The sequence below is a fragment of the Leguminivora glycinivorella genome, chromosome 16 (genome assembly GCF_023078275.1).
Source record: "Leguminivora glycinivorella isolate SPB_JAAS2020 chromosome 16, LegGlyc_1.1, whole genome shotgun sequence".
In the NCBI taxonomy this organism is placed as follows: Eukaryota; Metazoa; Arthropoda; class Insecta; order Lepidoptera; family Tortricidae; genus Leguminivora; species Leguminivora glycinivorella.
Genome location: NC_062986.1, coordinates 5,846,074 through 5,866,113, shown reverse-complemented (window position 1 = coordinate 5,866,113; position 20,040 = coordinate 5,846,074). Strand labels below are relative to the sequence as shown.

At 36.4% G+C, this 20,040-nt stretch overlaps 2 protein-coding genes across 8 annotated transcripts in view; one reads left to right on the top strand and one right to left on the bottom strand.

Annotated features, from left to right (window-relative positions):
- The window catches only part of LOC125234993 (synaptic vesicle glycoprotein 2C-like), a 42,590-nt gene extending 35,827 nt beyond the window's left edge, over positions 1-6,763 (bottom strand). For 3 of the 7 annotated variants that reach the window (XM_048141434.1, XM_048141435.1, XM_048141438.1), the window contains exon 1: positions 6,568-6,758. In XM_048141434.1, the coding sequence (XP_047997391.1) occupies positions 6,568-6,643 (76 nt within the window). In that variant the 5' untranslated portion in view covers positions 6,644-6,758. Of the gene's footprint in view, positions 1-2,915; positions 3,007-6,553 lie in introns of those variants that run through there. The other 4 variants (XM_048141441.1, XM_048141439.1, XM_048141440.1 and 1 more) reach the window with 4 other exon arrangements.
- LOC125234996 (hemicentin-2-like) overlaps positions 1-20,040 on the top strand; it is a 678,208-nt gene that overhangs the window by 159,420 nt on the left and 498,748 nt on the right. The gene's annotated exons all lie outside the window — the stretch shown is intronic.

Here is a 20,040-nt window from a genome sequence, read left to right as displayed (position 1 = left end):
CAGGAAGAAATATTTGTGCACATCACACAAATAAATGCCCTTACCGGGATTCGAACCCAGGACCGCGGCTTAGCAGGCAGAGTCACTACCGACTAAGCCAGACCGGTCGTTAATAGTTATATATTATTTATTTCCAAAACACTGTTTAGACTAAAACATAAACCGCGTTTGTCACTCTCTTGTCCAAATTAAATCAATATCCTCAAAGAGTCATTGCTTTATACTTGTATCAGGCGCCACTTAAACTCGGTGTTCTCTTAATTGGCGTTTAAGACGATTAAATGGCTATCGATTTTGTGGCTGTTGTTTTAATTGGTGATATTTTGACAACCCTGAACTGGAGGACGGAATAAATAATGGTATCCACAGGACGTATCCTTCAGAAAGACTGATGCCATGGTTCGCATTATCGTGCAATTAAAAGTTAGATTCTCGTATTATTTTATACGAGGTGAAGTGGAATTGTAGGAACTATAGTCGGTATATTTATCTTTAGGTTATGAGAGATGATATGGAGCGAAAGCAAGTAAGTGATGAGATGAAGGACATATAGAGAGGTATGGAAGCAGAAAATTACATTTTCCCCCAAATATTTATTAGCGTTTATAATAGAGAACTTGATTACTTGACTGTAGTTAAAATAAAATATTTTATACAATGCACGAAATAAAGCATCCGATAATTATAAGAAAAACATGGACAGAAGTTATTTTTAAATCCAATTTCTATTTAATAAGCCAGGAAGAAAATATATAAAGTAACTGAGTTGACCGTGACGTCACTCAATTCGATTTCTTATAAATTCCAATTAGCAAGTCGTTTAAATTCGTTTTGATAGTTCTTAAAAAGATACTGATTTGACTAGGAGGCAAGTAGCCTATAAAATGGCTATCTCCACCTACCTATATTTATTATTATAAAATAGCTACCTCTACTACCTAATTCATAACATAATAAAAAGTCTATACACATGTGCTTTTGGCTAAAACTTTCATAAAATATATGTTAAATCTGAAGCTGAATAAGAAACGATTCTTACAAAACACTTCAAACTTTCAGAACTTAGAGTACCAACTTGTTAACAGACAATCAACCGTGTCGGTTGCAGATGTAAAAACTTTGAAGTATTCAATAGAAGCAGTTGTAGGAGCTAGGACATAGCGAATGATATTCCGCTTTGTGTGGTAGGGCACAGCACAGCGGATATCATAAATAAATAAATAAATATTGGAGGATTTGGAGGACACCTTACACAGATCAACCTCACCCAGATTTCGCTCAAATCTAGAGCAGATACTAACTGGGGAATATCCGCCTTACAGAAGACCGCAGCCAAATAGCACTAGACCCTACTCATAGTGTTGTGTTCCTGCCGGTGAGTAAAGCTGCCAGAGCTCAACGAGGGTGCGGTGTGCTGGTGACGGAAGGATCTACGGAACGAATTTGCTCCGTCTATTGTCCTCTGAGTCGTCGGCATCCCGAACACCGTAAAAAGGAGTGTACAAGGTTGGCAACGCGCATGTGACACTCCTTGAGTTGCAGGCGGTCAACGTAACCTATGGGAGGTTACGGTGACCGTTTTCCATCAGGTGGAAGTGATATGGAAGTGTTCGCTTTGGACGAACTCGGAACCATTCGGCTCAGCATTGCTACCGAGGATTATTAGAGAGTTGGCACAACGTCCGTTTGTGCACTACCGTGACTACCCCAGATAAGATAATTTTACTGAAATTTTAACAATCCTAAATAGCCGAAAGTAGAAATTAAGTATGCCGAAAGGAACCATGACATGTCACACTAGAAATAAAGAACTAATTGTTACTGAATTTTTCTGCGCCAAAACACAATTGTAAACAGATAATTATTACATAATTATTATATAGTATTGATAACAGCGTCCCAAAACAGCAGCCCTAAACCAAGTAAAAAATGATTTCAATTATTGAGATGAAAGACATGAAATTTATTTTGAAACATAATTTCAAACTGAATTTTAACAACGTAGGGAAATAAACTCAAAATTTGCATCAGTTTACTTTGCCCTACTTAGATAAAAAGCAATTTTCTCCTCAGTTTTAATGATCCAACCTTTAAGTAACAGTTAGTTAAAACTAAATACAAGGTCAAGGCCATTGGTGTTTCGCAATATTTTAATTTTTATCACATGCGATAAAAACTAACTAATATGGCTCTGTGATCCAAAGAGAATCTTGGCCTCCAAAATGAGAGCACGCCACCTGTCCCGATCCTGCGCAGCTTCCTGCCAATCATCGGCTTGGAGCTGACACAGATCCGCCATCACACTGTCTTCCCAGGCGTATCTGAGCTAACCCATCTCCATCATTTAGATGGCTGGCAGTCCTCAACTGTGCGTTTCTCCAGAAACTTCCTGCCCCGCACAGCTAAACTGTGGAATGAATTGTCGCCTGCGGTATTTCCGGAGCGATGCGACCTTCAAATCTTCAAGAAAAAAGCGTACACCCATCTTAAAGGCCGGCAACGCACCTTCAACACCTCTGGTGTTTCTGGGCGGCAGTGATCGCTTACCATCAGGCGACCTGTCTGCTCGTTTGCCTCCTATCCCATAAAAAAAAAACCCGCCGGGCGGCCACTAGTTGGTCTTTCCAGATACGCCCTCTTAGCAGCCCGATCCTCTCCCATTCTTAGTAAATAGGAGACTAGGAGTACATACGATAAAGGTACATGAAAATGAGATCATCATAGTCGTGAAACTATTTTCATGGTACCTAATAGTTTACGCACTACATCCGAAGAATAACGGAAAGAAATCGGATGACCGCTCTATCACATAAAATGAACACAACTGATTTTTAACCTTAAGCCGAATATAATAAACTTAAATCTTAAACATTGAATAACCTAATACCGGTCTAATTTTAAAAGTATCTACGTACCGCTTTCCGCCAAAGCAGCCAAATTCACTTCACTCATTTTGATATAACTAACTATCGAACATCACTTATCAAGTCTTCACTTGCTACTAACTAGATATATTATATAAAATCATGTTTTACATTAATGTTATAATTTATCTTACGATGATGTAGACATAGATAGTAGGAACCTCTAGATGACGGGTATGTGATGTCATATTGGCACCACTTTCCATTACGACAATATACATGTGACTAACCACTCACCAAAAATTCATGTAATTTTCATAAAGTACAGTACGAGAAATCAAAATAAAGGATATAGTATAAACAGTATGCCAATTGAAATGGAGATGGGCAGGACACATCGCTAGAGCAAACGACGGGCGTTGGAGCGAGCGCATCATACAATGGTACCCTAGAGACGCTACAAAGAAAAGTACAAGAAACAGTGGTCACCAGAAGACGCGCTGGAAAGACATACTAAAACTGGCAGGCACAACATGGCAGAGAACGGCTAGAGACCGGCACAAATGGCGTGACATGGAGGAGGCCTTTGTCCAAAACTGGGCGTCCAAACAAACATAATATATTTACTGTTTACTTTTTATAAATTTACTCTATACAACTAACAAATAAAATAAACTCTACACTAACCAAAACCTACTAAAAATACATATACATACATACATTAACTCAAAATTGTAAAAGTTTGGAAATAAAGAGCTATATTATATTATTTTCCGAGAAATCAAGCGGTACAGAATTAGTGCATAATAGTTTTCCATCGTATTTTGTTTTTATTTTGTCGTACTCGTTCTGTCAACAATAGTATTGCTTGTACTAAGACTGAAACACATAGTCACGTTCGTAAGTTTCCGTGAAAATACGAAGGAAAACCGGCCAAGAGCGTGTCGGGCCACGCTCAGTGTAGGGTTCCGTAGTTTTTCGTATTTTTCTCAAAAACCACTGAACCTATCAAGTTCAAAACAATTTTCCTAGAAAGTCTTTATAAAGTTCTACTTTTGTGATTTTTTTCATATTTTTTAAACATATGGTTCAAAAGTTAGAGGGGGGGGCGCACTTTTTTTTCCTTTAGGAGCGATTATTTCCGAAAATATTAATATTATCAAAAAACGATCTTAGTAAACCCTTATTCATTTTTCAATACCTATCCAACAATATATCACACGTTGGGGTTGGAATGAAAAAAAATATCAGCCCCCACTTTACATGTAGGGGGGGTACCCTAATAAAACATTTTTTTCCATTTTTTATTTTTGAACTCTGTTGGCGTGATTGATATACATATTGGTACCAAATTTCAGCTTTCTAGTGCTTACGGTTACTGAGATTATCCGCGGACGGACGGACGGACAGACAGACATGGCGAAACTATAAGGGTTCCTAGTTGACTACGGAACCCTAAAAACATTTCGCAATGATGGTAATGATTGAAGATCGAGTAAAGTTACTAGCTGTACGGTACATACATAGTCGAATGGCACAAACGCTCACGAAACGAAACGCTCGTAGATATCTATCTCTATTGCTCTTGCGTATTGGCGTGACAAAGCCAGACTACCTTTCGCGGCATTTCGTTTTCATTTCGCCTCGCAGAAATGCCATTCAGCTACGGCACGTGTTTCTTTCAAAATGTGTTATGCTTCATCAGAGTTTACAGGATGACAAAGTTATAGGCTACTTGCCTCCTAATCAAATCAGCTTGTTTTTAAACTATCAAAACAAATTTGAACGACTTGCTAATATGGAATTTATATGAAATCGAATTGAGTGACGTCACGGTCAACTCGGTTACTTTATATTATTTATATATAGCTTCGGTCCCTGTTTTTCTTATAATTATCTGATGCTTTATATCGAGCATGGTATAAAATATTTTATTTTAACTACAGTCAAGTTCCTTATTCAAATCCTGAATTAATCGGTCTATATTTTTTTCCCTGTCTATGGTCGTAGGTAATTGCTATCTTTTATAACTTGATCTGCCGTTTATCTAACAGTTCCTTGTTTTATAAAGATGTTTTTTTGATTGGCGGGAGGGAGGATAGGTCAACTAGTGTTGGTTATGTCGTATCGTTGAATCTCCGCATAGTAAACTTTAGATAAAAGTTATTTACCTACAGAAATTTCCGGTGTGCGTACGTAAGATGACAATGTTTGCGCAATACCGTAATTTAAGCGTTTATTGGTATTTTTTATTGGTTGCGAATATAATGTTTATTTGTGAATAAAGTTTGGTATTGAATTAATAATACCTACATTTCATCAAATCTCATAAAATTATGCAATTTTGCACTAAGCGAGCGTTGTGGATGGAGCGTTAACCCGAGGGTTAACCCACCATTTTATATGGAATTTGACAGATGACAGCCCACTAACCCCGAGTTAAATGTTTGGTGCAAGTGGGCCTAACCAAATTATAATTTAATCATGAATTTTATTACTTTCGTGTGTTCCTCTAATAGTTTCAGAAAACTACATATTAACATGATTTTAATTTAATTTGAATATCAGAGAATATACGTATATAACCTGCATATTGCATAAGTAAGTTTGAGAAATTTTAAGAATAGATTTATAAATAGGCTTAGGACTTTTTATGGCATACCGTGGTTCTAAAATCCGTGGAGTCGCCATATGAAAAATTTTCAAAGTCAAAGTCCAACAGTAAATATAAATATTTATACATACTGTCACATTGTCACTGAGTTCATTTTAATCGAACGTAGTTGATTTTATCCTAATAGTAATTTTTTGGTATTATTATATATGATTATGATAAAATTTACTAATAAATAACATTATTAGTTAAAATGAACTACGTTCGATTAAAATGAACTAGGTAACGTTGTGACAGTATGTATAAATATTTATATTTAATATGACATCATACTGGTTGGACTTTGACTTTAAAAATTTTTCATATGTTGACTCCACGGATTTTAGAACCACGGTATGCCATAAAAAATCCTAAGCCTATTGATAAATCAACTTCTAAAGATACATTATGAAACACTTCTGTCATCAATATCTAAAGATACATTATGAAACACTTCTGTCATCAATATCTAAAGATACATTATGAAACACTTCTGTCACCAATATCTAAAGATACATTATGAAACACTTCTGTCATCAATATCTAAAGATACATTATGAAACACTTCTGTCATCAATATCTAAAGATACATTATGAAACACCTCTGTATTCTGTAATCTTTTCAGAACTTCATATAAAAGTAAACAACAAAGTGTTTGCTCACATATTATCCTGTGTCGTAAATTTGAGGCACCGAATCTATTTAATATTAAACTAACTAACTATTTTGGCTCAATGATCCGAAGTGAATCTTGGCCTCCGAAATGAGAGATCTTCACCTGCCACGCCAGACGCGCGATCGCATTTCTGTCGGCGTTTGTCGTCGGCAGTCTGGCTCTTTCGCGCTAATATGCAAGAGCGATAGAGATAGATAGATAGCTAAGCAACAGATATTATCTGTCCCGATCCTTTGCAGCCTCTTGCCATTAAGGCCATGCATCGATAAATATTGGGAATTTAGATTCACTGGTGTGCTTAGTCCCGGAAACCTAGAGATGTGAAGTGACAGAAGAAGTGTGTGTGGGATAAGACTCACTTGTGAACTCCTACCTAAATTATTTTTTTCTGATTCGATCGTCCATACCGCACAATCCATATTGTTCTGCGTATATCTTCCATAGTCCATAACTTTCTTCTTCGTTACTAAACTATCGCTAATTATAAAAGATATTTATGGCACCTGCACTGCGGCGGATTTTTAAATGTTATCCAATAAAATATTCACTTCACTTCACAACAGGTTTCGTTAACGACTAAATTATACTAGTGGTCGTAATTCAGTATGTGGCTTAAGGGGTAAGTGGAAGACCACCCCGATTTCTCATACAAAGGTAGACCTCATCTTCCTCGCAGAATATTGACGTTATTGGAAATAATTTACATGACATGATATATTTTAATCATACCTTTGACATCACGTCTGATTTTCTGCCATATTTTTATTAGTCATTATAAGTACTTAAGACAATTACCAGAAGTTCAGAATCATAATAGAGAAGACAACTGAATATCTACTGCCATTGTGGCTAGCATTTATAGACTACAAAAAAGCATTCGACAGTGTTGAAACATGGTCCGTCATAGAATCACTACAAAATGCACGTATAGATCACCGATACACTGCTCTAATCCAAAATATGTACAACAAGGCCACCTTAAAAGTCAACCTGCCTCCACTGACGGAACAAGTACAGATCGAGAAGGGCGTGAGACAAGGTGATACCCTTTCACCAAAATTGTTTACCCTAGTGTCAGAAGACATTTTAAGAAGCACTAACTGGGAGAACCGTGGTTTAAATATATATGGTAACCGCTTAAATAATTTGCGGTTTGCTGACGATATTGTTTTGTTTGCAAGTGACCCGGCTGAACTACAGTGCATGATCCAAGAACTCAATGATGCCTCCATCAGGTGCGGCCTCGAAATGAATTTAGATAAGACAAAAGTTATGACCAATACAGGTGGCAAGGCGAATATCAGAGTTGACCATATCGCCATCGAGACCATCAGCAAATATGTATGTATATCTGGGTCAAGAGATAGTAACTGGAAGTCAAAATCAAACCAACGAGATCAACAGACGTGTACGACTAGCCTGGGCAGCCTACTCCAATCTAGAGTTCGCCTTCAAAATGGACCTAAATGCCGATCAAAAAGCACGAATATTTGACCAATGCATTCTGCCTGTTTTCACTTACGGAGCCGAAACATGGGTCTTCACTAAGGAAATACTACACAAGTTAAGTGTTGCCCAGCGGGCGATAGAAAGAAAATTGGTTGGAGTCACATTGAGAGACCGTAAAACGAACAGGTGGCTGAGACAACAGAGCAAAGTCACTGATGTGATAAAACGCGTAGCAACATTGAAGTGGGAATGGGCTGGCCATATAGCACGTAAAAACGACTCCTGGAATAAAAGACTACTTGAATGGCGACCATGAGGAGAAGAACGCCGTCAAAAAAGACCGCAGATGCGCTGGGCGGACGATATCAAAAGGACAGCTGGGAAAAAGTGGCTCCAGATCGCACAAAACCGTGACGAGTGGCGCATGTTGAAGGAGGCCTACACCCGAAGGGTAGAATCAGGCTAAAGAGAGAGAGAGAGAGATATATTTTGATCATACCTTTGACATCACGTCTGATTTTCTGCCATATTTTTATTAGTCATTATAAGTACTTAAGACAATTACCAAAGTTCAGAGCCATTGTAAGCCGAAGATATCAGAGAAGGATGATTTTTATTGACCGGGATATAGACCGTGATTACGTTTTTAGTTTTTGACGAGCTCCCGATATTTCGACACTGCAGTTACTTGCCTCATCACGAAAATGCATGTAACTGTGTCGAAATTTAATATCGGGATTTCGACAAAAAAAAGGTCTATATGAGAAAAAAAACCTAACCGTTAATTATCCATAAGTCTTAATCAATATTGTTGCTAAATTAATCATTATATTTAATAAGTCAAAGAAAATACAACATTTTAATAAAAGGTAACTTAAAATAAATATTTACAAATAAACGCAAAAGAGTTTGTGCGCGACATAGGCCGTAGATTACGGCAAAAAGGAGAGGCCCCCCGCTCTGAATCGTTTTTGGTGCAAAAGTTATCCATAACCATCCAAAGGGGTAACGCCATAAGTATTATGGGTACTTTTGCACCAGAAACGATAAGGAGCGGGGTTTATTAATAGTTAGTTTATTTGTAAATATTTATTTTAAGTTACCTTTTATTAAAATGTTGTATTTTCTTTGACTTATTAAATATTGTTGCTTATTTTATTATTTAATAATGACTTTTGTTTGCCATTTAACATAGTACGTAATTTTTTATAACTTAAAATACCAAAAAATGTAACACAGAGACCGGTATGACAGAATAAATCATACTGCCAATATAAAAAAACGAGGCCTACATTTGTATAAAGAATCGATCGTCCCCTGTCCTCTTAATCAATAATGATACCTGTAATTGTTTTACTAATTAAAGCGTATCGCATATGGCTCTCAATAAAATCATAATAAGTGTGTCACCTTATACAAAATTTATTCGCAGTAGCGTAAGCAATATTTCTGAATAAATTAATACAAGTTTTGATTGAGGGAAAAGGTTATGAATAAATTGAAATGGAAATTGAACTTTTTGGAAGGGTATTCTTCATTCTGTACTGGTGCCGAATGGCATTTCTCTGACGCGAAACGAAAATGAAACGCCGCGAAAGGTAGTCCGGCTCTGTCGCGCCAATACGCACGAGCGATAGAGATAGATCACTACGAGCGTTTCGTTTCGTGAGCGTTTGTGCCATTCGGCTACGTACCCTGGCTTCATTTTTAGGGATCCGTAGTCAACTTAGGAACCCTTTCAGTTTCGCCATGTCTGTCTGTCCGTCCGTCCGTCCGCGGATAATCTCAGTGACCGTTAGCACTAGAAAGCTGAAATTTGGTACCAATTTGTATATCAATCACGCCGACAAAGTGCAAAAATGAAAAGTGGAAAAAAATGTTTTGTTAGGGTACCCCCCCTACACGTAAAGTGGGGAGTGATTGTTTTTTCATTGCAATCCTAACGTGTGATATATTGTTGGATAGGTATTTAAAAATGAATAAGGGTTTACTAAAATCGTTTTTGGATAATATTCATATTTTCGGAAATAATCGCTCCTAAAGGAAAAAAAAGTGTCCCCCCTCTAACTTTTGAACTATATGTTTAAAAAATATGAAAAAATCACAAAAGTAGAACTTTATAAAGACTTTCTAGGAAAATTGTTTTGAACTTGATAGGTTCAGCAGTTTTTGAGAAAAATACGGAAAATAATATTATGAACAGCCTAACTTGTCGAAAGATGAATAAAGGAGATAATGATGTATAGATTGTATAGGTAGGTATTAGATTAATATTCGTAATAAGTTACAATAATAAGTATGGGCAATTCTTGCAAAAATCAAGAAAAAGTTGATTCACCCATTTAAATATTTAGTCATATTATAAAAAGGGTAAAACCATTCTTTATAAAATTATTATTAAGTGATAAAAAGTGATCCCCTATTAAAAAGTGATCAACTTTTAATAACCCTTTTACGTCCGGCAAGTGTTCCATTAAACAGTGTTGGCACGTAACGCTAAAAGTTTTCTTCATTAATATAAAAGTAAAATACAAAAACACGTACAAAACAATATAAAAAACATATAAACACATTATAAAAAACCTAACCTAGGGTGCCGCCAGCAGCGGGGCAGGGCCCAAGCTGCCGGTGGTTAGGGCTGCAGAGAGAGGAACCGTCGGACTATCCGCGCTGTGTCCAAGATCACCGCCTTCTGCATCTGACCCTTGATCCAACCACCTAGCGAGAGTCTCTCAAGATGTTGGTCGAGACTCTTCGCTATGAGACCGTTCGCTGAAACGACTACCGGGACAATGATCGTCGAATCAACATCCCACATGGTGGTTATCTCGTGAGCCAAGTCTAGGTACTTACAGGACTTGTCCTTCTCGGCTTTCACGAGATTCTCATCATGCGGGATGGTGATGTCAACATACATAATTATTATTCAATGTGTAAGACATGTATATTTATATATTTATTTAAACTAACACGATCTTCACTCATATTATTAAATTAAAACGGGACTTAATCGCGTAAAACTGCCGGCAACCGAGACGAAAGCCTGCGAAGAAGCATCCGAATGTTGCAAGACGACCGGCATTTATGCCCTATGTCAAGGGAGTGACAGACAAGGTTGGTACCATACTAAAGAAGTATTCGATACAGACTGTGTACATGCCGTTGTCGAGGGTGGCGGGGCAACTAAGGTCAGCAAAGGATGTTATTCCATATCAGACGCCAGGCGTTTATAAGATTGACTGTAGCTGTGGTAGTTCTTATATTGGAGAAACCAAACGCACCATAGCGGAAAGGGTCAAAGAACATATCGCGGCGGTCAAAAAACGACAAATAAATAAGTCTGCGGTTGCCGAGCATTTGCTAGAGTCAGGACCGAACCACTGGATTGAACTGCATAATCCCAAAGTCCTTTCAACTGAACGTCTTTACTATAGCAGGAAAGTACGTGAAGCGATTGAAATCAGGAAACATCGTAATTTCAATCAAAATGAAGGGCAAGGGATTTCATTTTCGTGGAATCCAGTGATTGGCAAGTGTAAACGTGAGAAAACTTCCCGTCCCATACCATCGGATGTCGTGAGTGTTGTATGTAGGCAGAGTGGCAACCCTAGCGTAAAAGTGACTGATGACAATCAAGTGCGGGTAGTTCGAAAAACTCGTACAGCTAGAAGATGTTGATACAACTCCCAGCCAGTCTACCCGTGACCACGGACGTAATGTCATGTCCGAAACGTCGGGTTAAATATAAAACGTAAGTTTTACGCGATTAAGTCCCGTTTTAATTTAATAATATGTATATTTATTCCAATATTAAAAAGTAAAAAATAACCACAGGCCCAAATTATCGTTATCGTAGCTACTCGTATATTCCAGAGTACGTAGCCAAATGCACATATGCTCACGATAATATCTCTTTCGTAGCTGTTGCGTATTGGCGCGACAGAGCCAGACTACATTTCTGCGACGTTTCGGTGGCGTTTCAAGTCGCAGAAATGCCATTCGGCTACGGTGCCTGGCCCTTACAAACAGTACGATACTTTAATACTGTTGTGCAACAGTTGCAAATTGTGTATTATAGTATTTTATACAATCGTGATATAATACAAAGCTTTTCAGTCGAGTACCATGTTTAGGTCACGAAGCTTGCTGAGTGGCCTAATAGTACGGTACGAGAGTGAAAAGCTTAATTATATCACTATTGTATACAATACTTTTTCTACGAGTCATCATCTTCATCATCAATGGACGGAAATATCATCATTCATGCAAGTTAAAATTAATGTTAATAGAGTCGTTCACCGTTGTATCAACATCGAATTACCTATAGCAACCAATTGTTTGTAATAACCGTCTCTGATTGGCCGATAACGCGACAGATAAAAAAAATGTGTTTAAGATGCAGGAAAATTTGCCAGATATCGCAAATTAGTATAGAAATTGTATGAAGTTGTATTTTTGAAATTATTACAGTTAACTAAAGTCAACTATAATGAGCTTATTATAATTGAGTCGGAACTGCCATAGAGTATCCAAAACTGAAAAGTTAGCACTTATAGTTTAGTCTGTGGTGCCCTAATTGACAGATTACAGTCGACAAGTAGAAAAAAATATTATAATGAACTACTTTATTTCAGCGTTATCTTTACAAGCTAAATAAGATTGTATTATTTATTACATGATAACGCTCAACTTGCACGTTAGCAATGTTTGTTTGGAAAATATATTGTTCCGGGTAAGTACGTAGGTTTGTAACAAATTTGTATTATAAATAGACATTTTTTTATTAGATATAAATGGTCTTACTCATGACCAAAGGCAAGCCGAAGCGAAGAATGTTCACCCTTGATTAGAAAGGCTGCTTGATTAGAAAAATTGATCAGTTACAATTGGATGGTGATAAGCAATAATGTGGCAACCCACAAAAACTAAAAAAATTAGATTTTAATGCCATGTTATAGCTGGATTTTTAAACTTCTATTTGCAAAAATGACCTTTTCATTTTGAAAATTTTCACTATCCCAAAAGTAAAAAAATAGGTTAACACAAATCCTTTATCGTGTGTTGCCTGTTTTGCATTAATGTGTCAAGAACCTTAACTTATTATAGTAATTGGCAGAAGACATATTTAAATTACAATAATGTGTTATGAGGGTTGACTCAACGATTTTTTTTCACTTGACTCATTCTTGCAAAACGCAATAAATGACATAGTTACCCACTATGAGACTTGAATGATTATTGCAAAATGATATTTTATTCGTTGTTTTATGCTACGACCCGTGTTATAAAACATAAGTCATTATTGTTAAATTATATTCGGGTCATAAGTTGTTCGTTTTTGGTGTAAGTACCATGACACTATATTGTAAAATATAACTGTTCATATTAATTTATGTTTGAATAAGTTATGACTTAGTCCATTAGTATATTTTTGCACATGAATGGTAAATTCAGTACGAAATTGAACATTTTAAGTCATGAATATACATATTCGTTATTATAATTTGCAAACATTTTTTACAAGTACGTGTTCATATAAAAATCTTATATAAGCTACTATTTTTTTATAATTACTAATTACATTAAGACGTGTTAATGTATGCATAAAAATATTGTTTGATTTTTGAATACTTACTATATGGTAGTTTATTATTTTGTTAAAGATGTTTTATGTTTTGTTCTTGTACAAGTCATGAGTTATTCATAATTTAAATGACTTAGTCTATTTCTTAGCGTAAAAAAATATTTTGTTGTATATTTTAGATAAGTAGTTTATTTTTTTTAAAGATGATTATTTGGTTTTTGTAACGATTTTTTGTTGAAAAAGCACAGATAATTTAAATATGTGTCTAGAAATGATCATTACTCTAATAGTTAATTTATAGTATTTTATTTAACAGGCGTTTAAAGGAGGTCAAGAAATATGAGTGGCGTACTTTCCACGAGTATTTTGGAGTCAGTTAAATACCATTGCATACAATACTTTTCCAACGACCATGCACTTAGTTTTTAATAGTTTTTTTTTTAATAATTCTCGCGAAATTCACACTGTTTCCTGTATTGCAAAGGTTTGCACTGTTAGCTCAGCTGCCCAAAGCCTTCCCGAGCACGCACGCAGTATCGTTAATGCAATGCGTAGCCATGATTATAGAACCAAACAATGCGTTTTCAGTTTTTTCGATACGCACAATCCTGTAAATGACGAATAACAGTTCGGGAGTAGAAAAATCATTAAAAGATTTGATTAATAAATAATGTATTGATTCCTACATACCTAATAACATAAGTGACCATGACTGATATGGTACTTAACACTTATAAAGTTAAAAATATGCATAGGTAGAGTATTTTACAACAACAATTTATGTGCTTTAACATGTTTATTTAAGACTCATAGATATTTTTAAACAATTAGCAAAAGTGGGTTAAGTATCATAACACAGTCTTGAAAAAGGGCATTATTTCGTCAAATTGAAGTTTGTTTTGAAATTAAGCTACAATAATCACTACTACTGAACGTATTATAGCTGGAAAACACAACAATCTATATAAAAACAATTTTTTTAAAGAGAAACACGAAAAAATGAGAAAAAATCTTTAGACGCCATTTTCTCAAAATGGTTGGCGTGTGGGTTGACACATTGTTGCTTATCAGCAACCAATTATTGTCCCCCAGTCGGGATTTGCCCCGCTGTACTTATATTGAAAACGAATCAGTTTATTTTGTTAAAAATGAATACGTTTTTACAGCAAAGCAAATACATAATAGCAAGCCAAAAACAAAACTTGAAAAATAAAATGTTATTTAATTATAAAATATATTCGTTTGACCCAAAATTAATGAAGAAAACTTTTAGCGTTACGTGCCAACACTGTTTAATGGAACACTTGCCGGACGTAAAAGGGTTATTAAAAGTTGATCACTTTTTAATAGGGGTTTTCATAAAGAATGGTTTTACCCTTTTTATAATATGACTAAATATTTAAATGGGTGAATCAACTTTTTCTTGCTTTTTGCAAGAATTGCCCATACTTATTATTAGCTCTACTTTTGTGAGTTTTAACCTGGCCATCGTGAATAAAGATCCTTATTTTTATTTTACAGTAAGGGAATAATTAAAAAAAAAAATTATAATTAAATCTATATGTGACCCAGTGGAAGAGACACTTTTTTCATACAAAAGTGAGGGACAGCTATGTCCACTGGGTCACTGCTCGAAATAAAGTAATAAAATAGCAAATCCTATAAAAACATGATGTATTGCATAGCTTGTATATCTGTTTTTAATATAATAAGTATAAACTAATTACACTAAATACAAATTAAATTTTCTGACCACATGTAGTCGAAGTATGCGTAATTTTGCTGGCAAAGAAAAGTTGATTCACCCAAATACATTTTTCAGTACAGATGGTGTTTTTTTACGCACTAGTGCGAGAAGTGGTTCATTATATAACAGGTCGAAACTTCGGAAGCTCATCTGTACTGAAAAACGTCGTACGATACACGTGCGAAAAGGAAATTCGTAACTCGTGTTTTAATTTATCGCCACTCGTTTCGAACTTCCTTTTTGCGCACTTGTATCGTACCTAATGTACTATTTCAGTACAGATGATGCTTTTTTTACGCACTAACAGTGCGAGAAGTGGTTCATTATAAGTCAGGTCGAAACTTCGGATGGCCTCCTGCACTGAAAAACGTCATGCGATACACGTGTTAAAAGTAAATTCGTAACTCGTGTCGATTTAAAGCACTCCCTTTGGTTATGTTTTAATTTATCGCCATATTATATAATTTAAGTTTCAAACTTCCTTTTTTTCGAACTAATCGTAGGTAATGTATCTGTCGCACTAAGATAGATAAAACCGTTATATAGTTATAACCCTAGGAATATAATTATACGTCGTAACATAGTTAAACGAAAGCGATTAATTGCTATCTTACTAGGAATATAATTATAATACGTTACTAGTTTAGTCATATAGTTATATGACTGGATTCAGTCTAGTGAAATGATTGTAGGTAGGAGTGCGACGGTGCGGCAGAGGTATAGTTATAACCCTAGGGATATAATTATATGCCGTAACATAGCTAAACAAAAGCGATTCATAACCATCTTACTAGGAATATAATTATAATACGGTAGGTACTAGTTTAGTTATATAATTATATCACTGGATTAAACTTAATCTAGGGATATAATTATAATACGTCTCTAAGTGGGACTGGAACCGGAAGTCCCGGTTCTTTATAGTTCTATACCAAAAAAAATCAAAAGGAACCCTTATTTCGCGACTCTGTCCATCCGTCTGTGTGTTTAGAGAGAATAAGCACATTGAATTGGAAATAATTAACAAATTCTTGCCCTAAACTATTCTTCACTGTGGTTTGTTTGTTTAACGCATATAATTATATCCCTAGGGTTATAACTATACCTCCGCCGCACCGCCACACTCCTGTCTACAATCATTTCACTAAACTGAATCCAGTCAAATAATTATTTGACTAAACTAGTAACGTATTATAGTTATATTCCTAGTAAGATAGCAATAAATTGCTTTCGTTTAACTATGTTACGACATATAATTATATCCCTAGGGTTATAACTATATAACGGCTTTATCTATCTTACTGCGACATATCTACTATTTCGGACGGAGACTGCTCCGAGAACACGGGGACAAGGCCGTCCTTGAAACGTTGGAGTCTTAGGCAGCACTTAAGCGTCGCGTGTCTCGGGGCGCGCAATGAACGTCTCCGCCACGCCGCCTGAATGTAATTCAAAAAACGTCTCCTCAGTACATTTTGTATAGGAAGGACGTAAGACGCGCCCCAGGTGGCGTGGCGGCGGCGTGGCGCGCGCCGAGACACGCGACGCTTAGATGTGGCCGGTCCCTTAGTGTTAAAACCACGCGTTTATTGTTAAAAACAAACATACGCGATTAAGTCCCGTTTGCAATATAAAGAACAAACTCTGAAAAAGTAACCACTTTTCTAACACTAACTGCGTTTAGTGGACTAGGCTGGAAGGATTTGGAAGTAGTCGCCCAGGATCGTGAAAAGTGGAAGATTCTTCTAAGATGTCCCTAGTGAGTGATAACAGGATCACATCATCATCATCATCAACTGTCTTTAGTTGTGTTTAAAAGTTTGCTCAGAACAATTGAAATTCGAAACGGTTTTAAATTCTAAGACCTACATAATATTCTGTGCTGACTTTTCAGCGTCAATGTTTGTACAAAATCTAAACGTTACACTGACATTTTGTGTTACTCTGGCGTTTGAAGATAACAGCCTGTTCTGTATAGTACCTAAGCATTGTCACAGTATAAGGACGACCCAGTAGTAAATCTCCCGCGATCGGTGTTTGGCACTCTCGCACGCGCCGCGCACAACCTTGGCAGCGCCACGTGGCGCGGCGTGTACTGGCGCGACGCCGATCATCCGTTTCCACATATGTACCTACTCTCTGCACCTCGCTCGCGCAGAGCGCTACTTAAGGACAAACCGCGCGGCGCAAAAATTGTTAGAAGTATTATTACTGGATTTATACTGTGGCATTGTATCGCCGTGTGTGATGTGACGCTGTCATGGCGTTTATAGAGGAAACCATATCCTTAATCGGATTGAACTCGCATTCCGCTTGTCATTATTTCCTAGTATTATTCACAAAAGCGAGCCGAGTTATCAAAGATCTGTCTAGCTAACTTGAGAGAATACGAAATTGAAATAGATATACCTATATGAAGGATTCATATAGGACGTGCAAGCACAAATTGCTCGCCTTTAGAGTTGGTCAATTGGGAAATTTCGTCGGGTACCATGGCGGGCGGGTGGTCTAGTGCTAATGACGTTAGCCGCGTAAGCTGAACACCCGGGTTCGATTCCCGGCTCGGCCACCAGTGGGCCTTGTCGTTTTTTCTTTCGTGTATGATATCTATTTCAATTTATAATTTATATATAGTGGTGTGACTACTTGAAAAAGAACAAATCAAAAAATATTCAATAAAATAATTTGATTTGTTCCCTGCTCGTTTTGAGAGAATACTTTTCACTTACGCCGTGTCTTGCGTGGGCGACGGTCGCGCGACCGTCTCCGTCGCGTCTCATACTTCCATATCGATAAGGTTTGATTTCGTATGCGTCGCATCGCCGTCGCGCGACCATCGCGCGACCGTCGCCCACGCAAGCCACGGCGTTACATTGTTCCATACGTTTTTAACCCCCGACGCAAAAACGACGGGGTGTTATAAGTTTGACGTGTCTGTCTGTGTGTGTGTGTGTGTCTGTCTGTGGCATCGTAGCTCCCGAACGGATGAACCGATTTGGATTTAGTTTGTTTTTGTCTGAAAGCTGAGTAAGTCGGTAGTGTTCTTAGCCATGTTTCATGAAAATGGGTCTAATATGTCGCGGTCGGGGTATTTTTTCAAAATTTTAATTTTGTTGTTAGGTTAGGGTAGTTCTTGGCATACTCTCTATCAGGGATAATTTATATAGGATTGACAATCTTCATACTTAGAATCGTATCTCATTTTTTTTTAAGCTAAATACTATCATTACTACACTGATGATGCCTAAATTTTTTTTTCTTAATATGTATTGACGTGATATCATGATATTAAAATAAAGAAATATATCATTTGTTCTTATAGAAAATAAAAACACGCAAAAATATTTGGAGAAAATATGATTGTTGCCACTTTCAGGCTGCGGAACAGCGCTAGTTTTATCCCTAAAAGGCTCATACATTTTAGGTGTACACTTTTTTGTATGGGCTTTGCCAGTCCCTGTATATAAGGACGTTATTCCTTGCTCTCCATCAAGTAAAAAAGAATATTTATATTCTGAACACATAATATAAGATACGAGTAAAATGACGTTGACGTATATGCAATCATATAAACGTCGCAGATTAATTTTATTTATCGGAATATAAAATCAAAAAGGTTTTACGTGTTTTTTACCGGGAAAAATAATTTTCAGATAAAACTTAAATACGGCTCGGTTATACGGTATTTTGTACGGCTCACAATTATTTTTAGTTAAACCAAGAACGATAATTATAATACGGGACAGACAAATCCCACACAAAAAGCGTACCCCTGAAAGCCTATTAGGCTCAAAACTAGATGGCGGTGTTTCGCAGCCTGAAAATGGCCAAAATCATATTTTCCCCGAATATTTTAGCGTTTTATTTATTATAAGACAAAATGACATGCTTCTTTATTTTAATATCATGATATTACGTCAATACATCTTATCACTTATAACCCTTTACGACCGAGAAAATTATTTTCTAAAATCTCATAAAAAATGCATGTGAACAGTTTTCAATGGTCGTCAAATACTCGTAAAAAATAATATAAAAAATTTTATTGCCTTTAATCAATAAAAAAATCGCATGCAGGAAAGTGACGTTCAGGACCTATATGTAAATGCACAAAAGTGCAAATTCGGAAGGACACGTAAAAAGTGACTAAATATCTTATTTTAGATAATAAAACTTTTTTTATAATCATCTATTATTCGTTTTTACACAATACAACGATTAAAAAACTATAAAAAAAACAATTGACGAAAAAAATCTCATTCCAACTATCACTTACTTCGTATGTAAATCTTTCAAACATTTATTTTTGCGTGTAATGCAAAGGTACACGTTGTTGCAACGTTGATGCAACGTGTATTAGTTCGACTGGATCAGGATTCGAATGGGGAATGCAGGTTTTGGGGGATTTCATATCGTTTTAGGCAAATGATTAATAACTATCAAATATGATAGATGCAAGGGGCTGGCGAGCTCTGACTCTTTCTGGGCCTCACAGGTGTTTTACCATGTGAAACGTCATTCGAACATGCTTCTCTATTCATTACACCGTTTTCTTGGTGCTTTAATGAGCATTGCAAAGATTTCCAAGCGGAAATCTAGTATAAGTACTTTGCGTCTAGGGAGGCCCATGGCGTCGCAAACAATTTTGTACGTATGCCTTCCATGCATTCACCAAAGCTAAATCATTATCATTGCGTCTCAGAAATAATTGACAGATCGTGTATTTTTAAATCAGTTAAAGTATTTGAAGACGAAGGTTCAAAAAACAGCTGGTCAACCTCCAAACTTTCGTTGTCACGCCATTCAAAAAGGTAATAAGTTGATTCTTCAAGGCCCTCGTCAAAATTTTCAGTATCTGATATTTCACCATTGCACAAAATTTCAAGGATTTGTTCATCACTTAATGGACGCCCTATAGAATATAAATATTGAATTACAAACCGAAATTTGTAATAAACCGCGAAAATATTTGATTATTTGTTCGAAATTCATTTTACGCCCAAAGGCCGAATACACATAAACGTGCAGATATTTATGGCAAACGGATTACGGGCTACGACCGAACC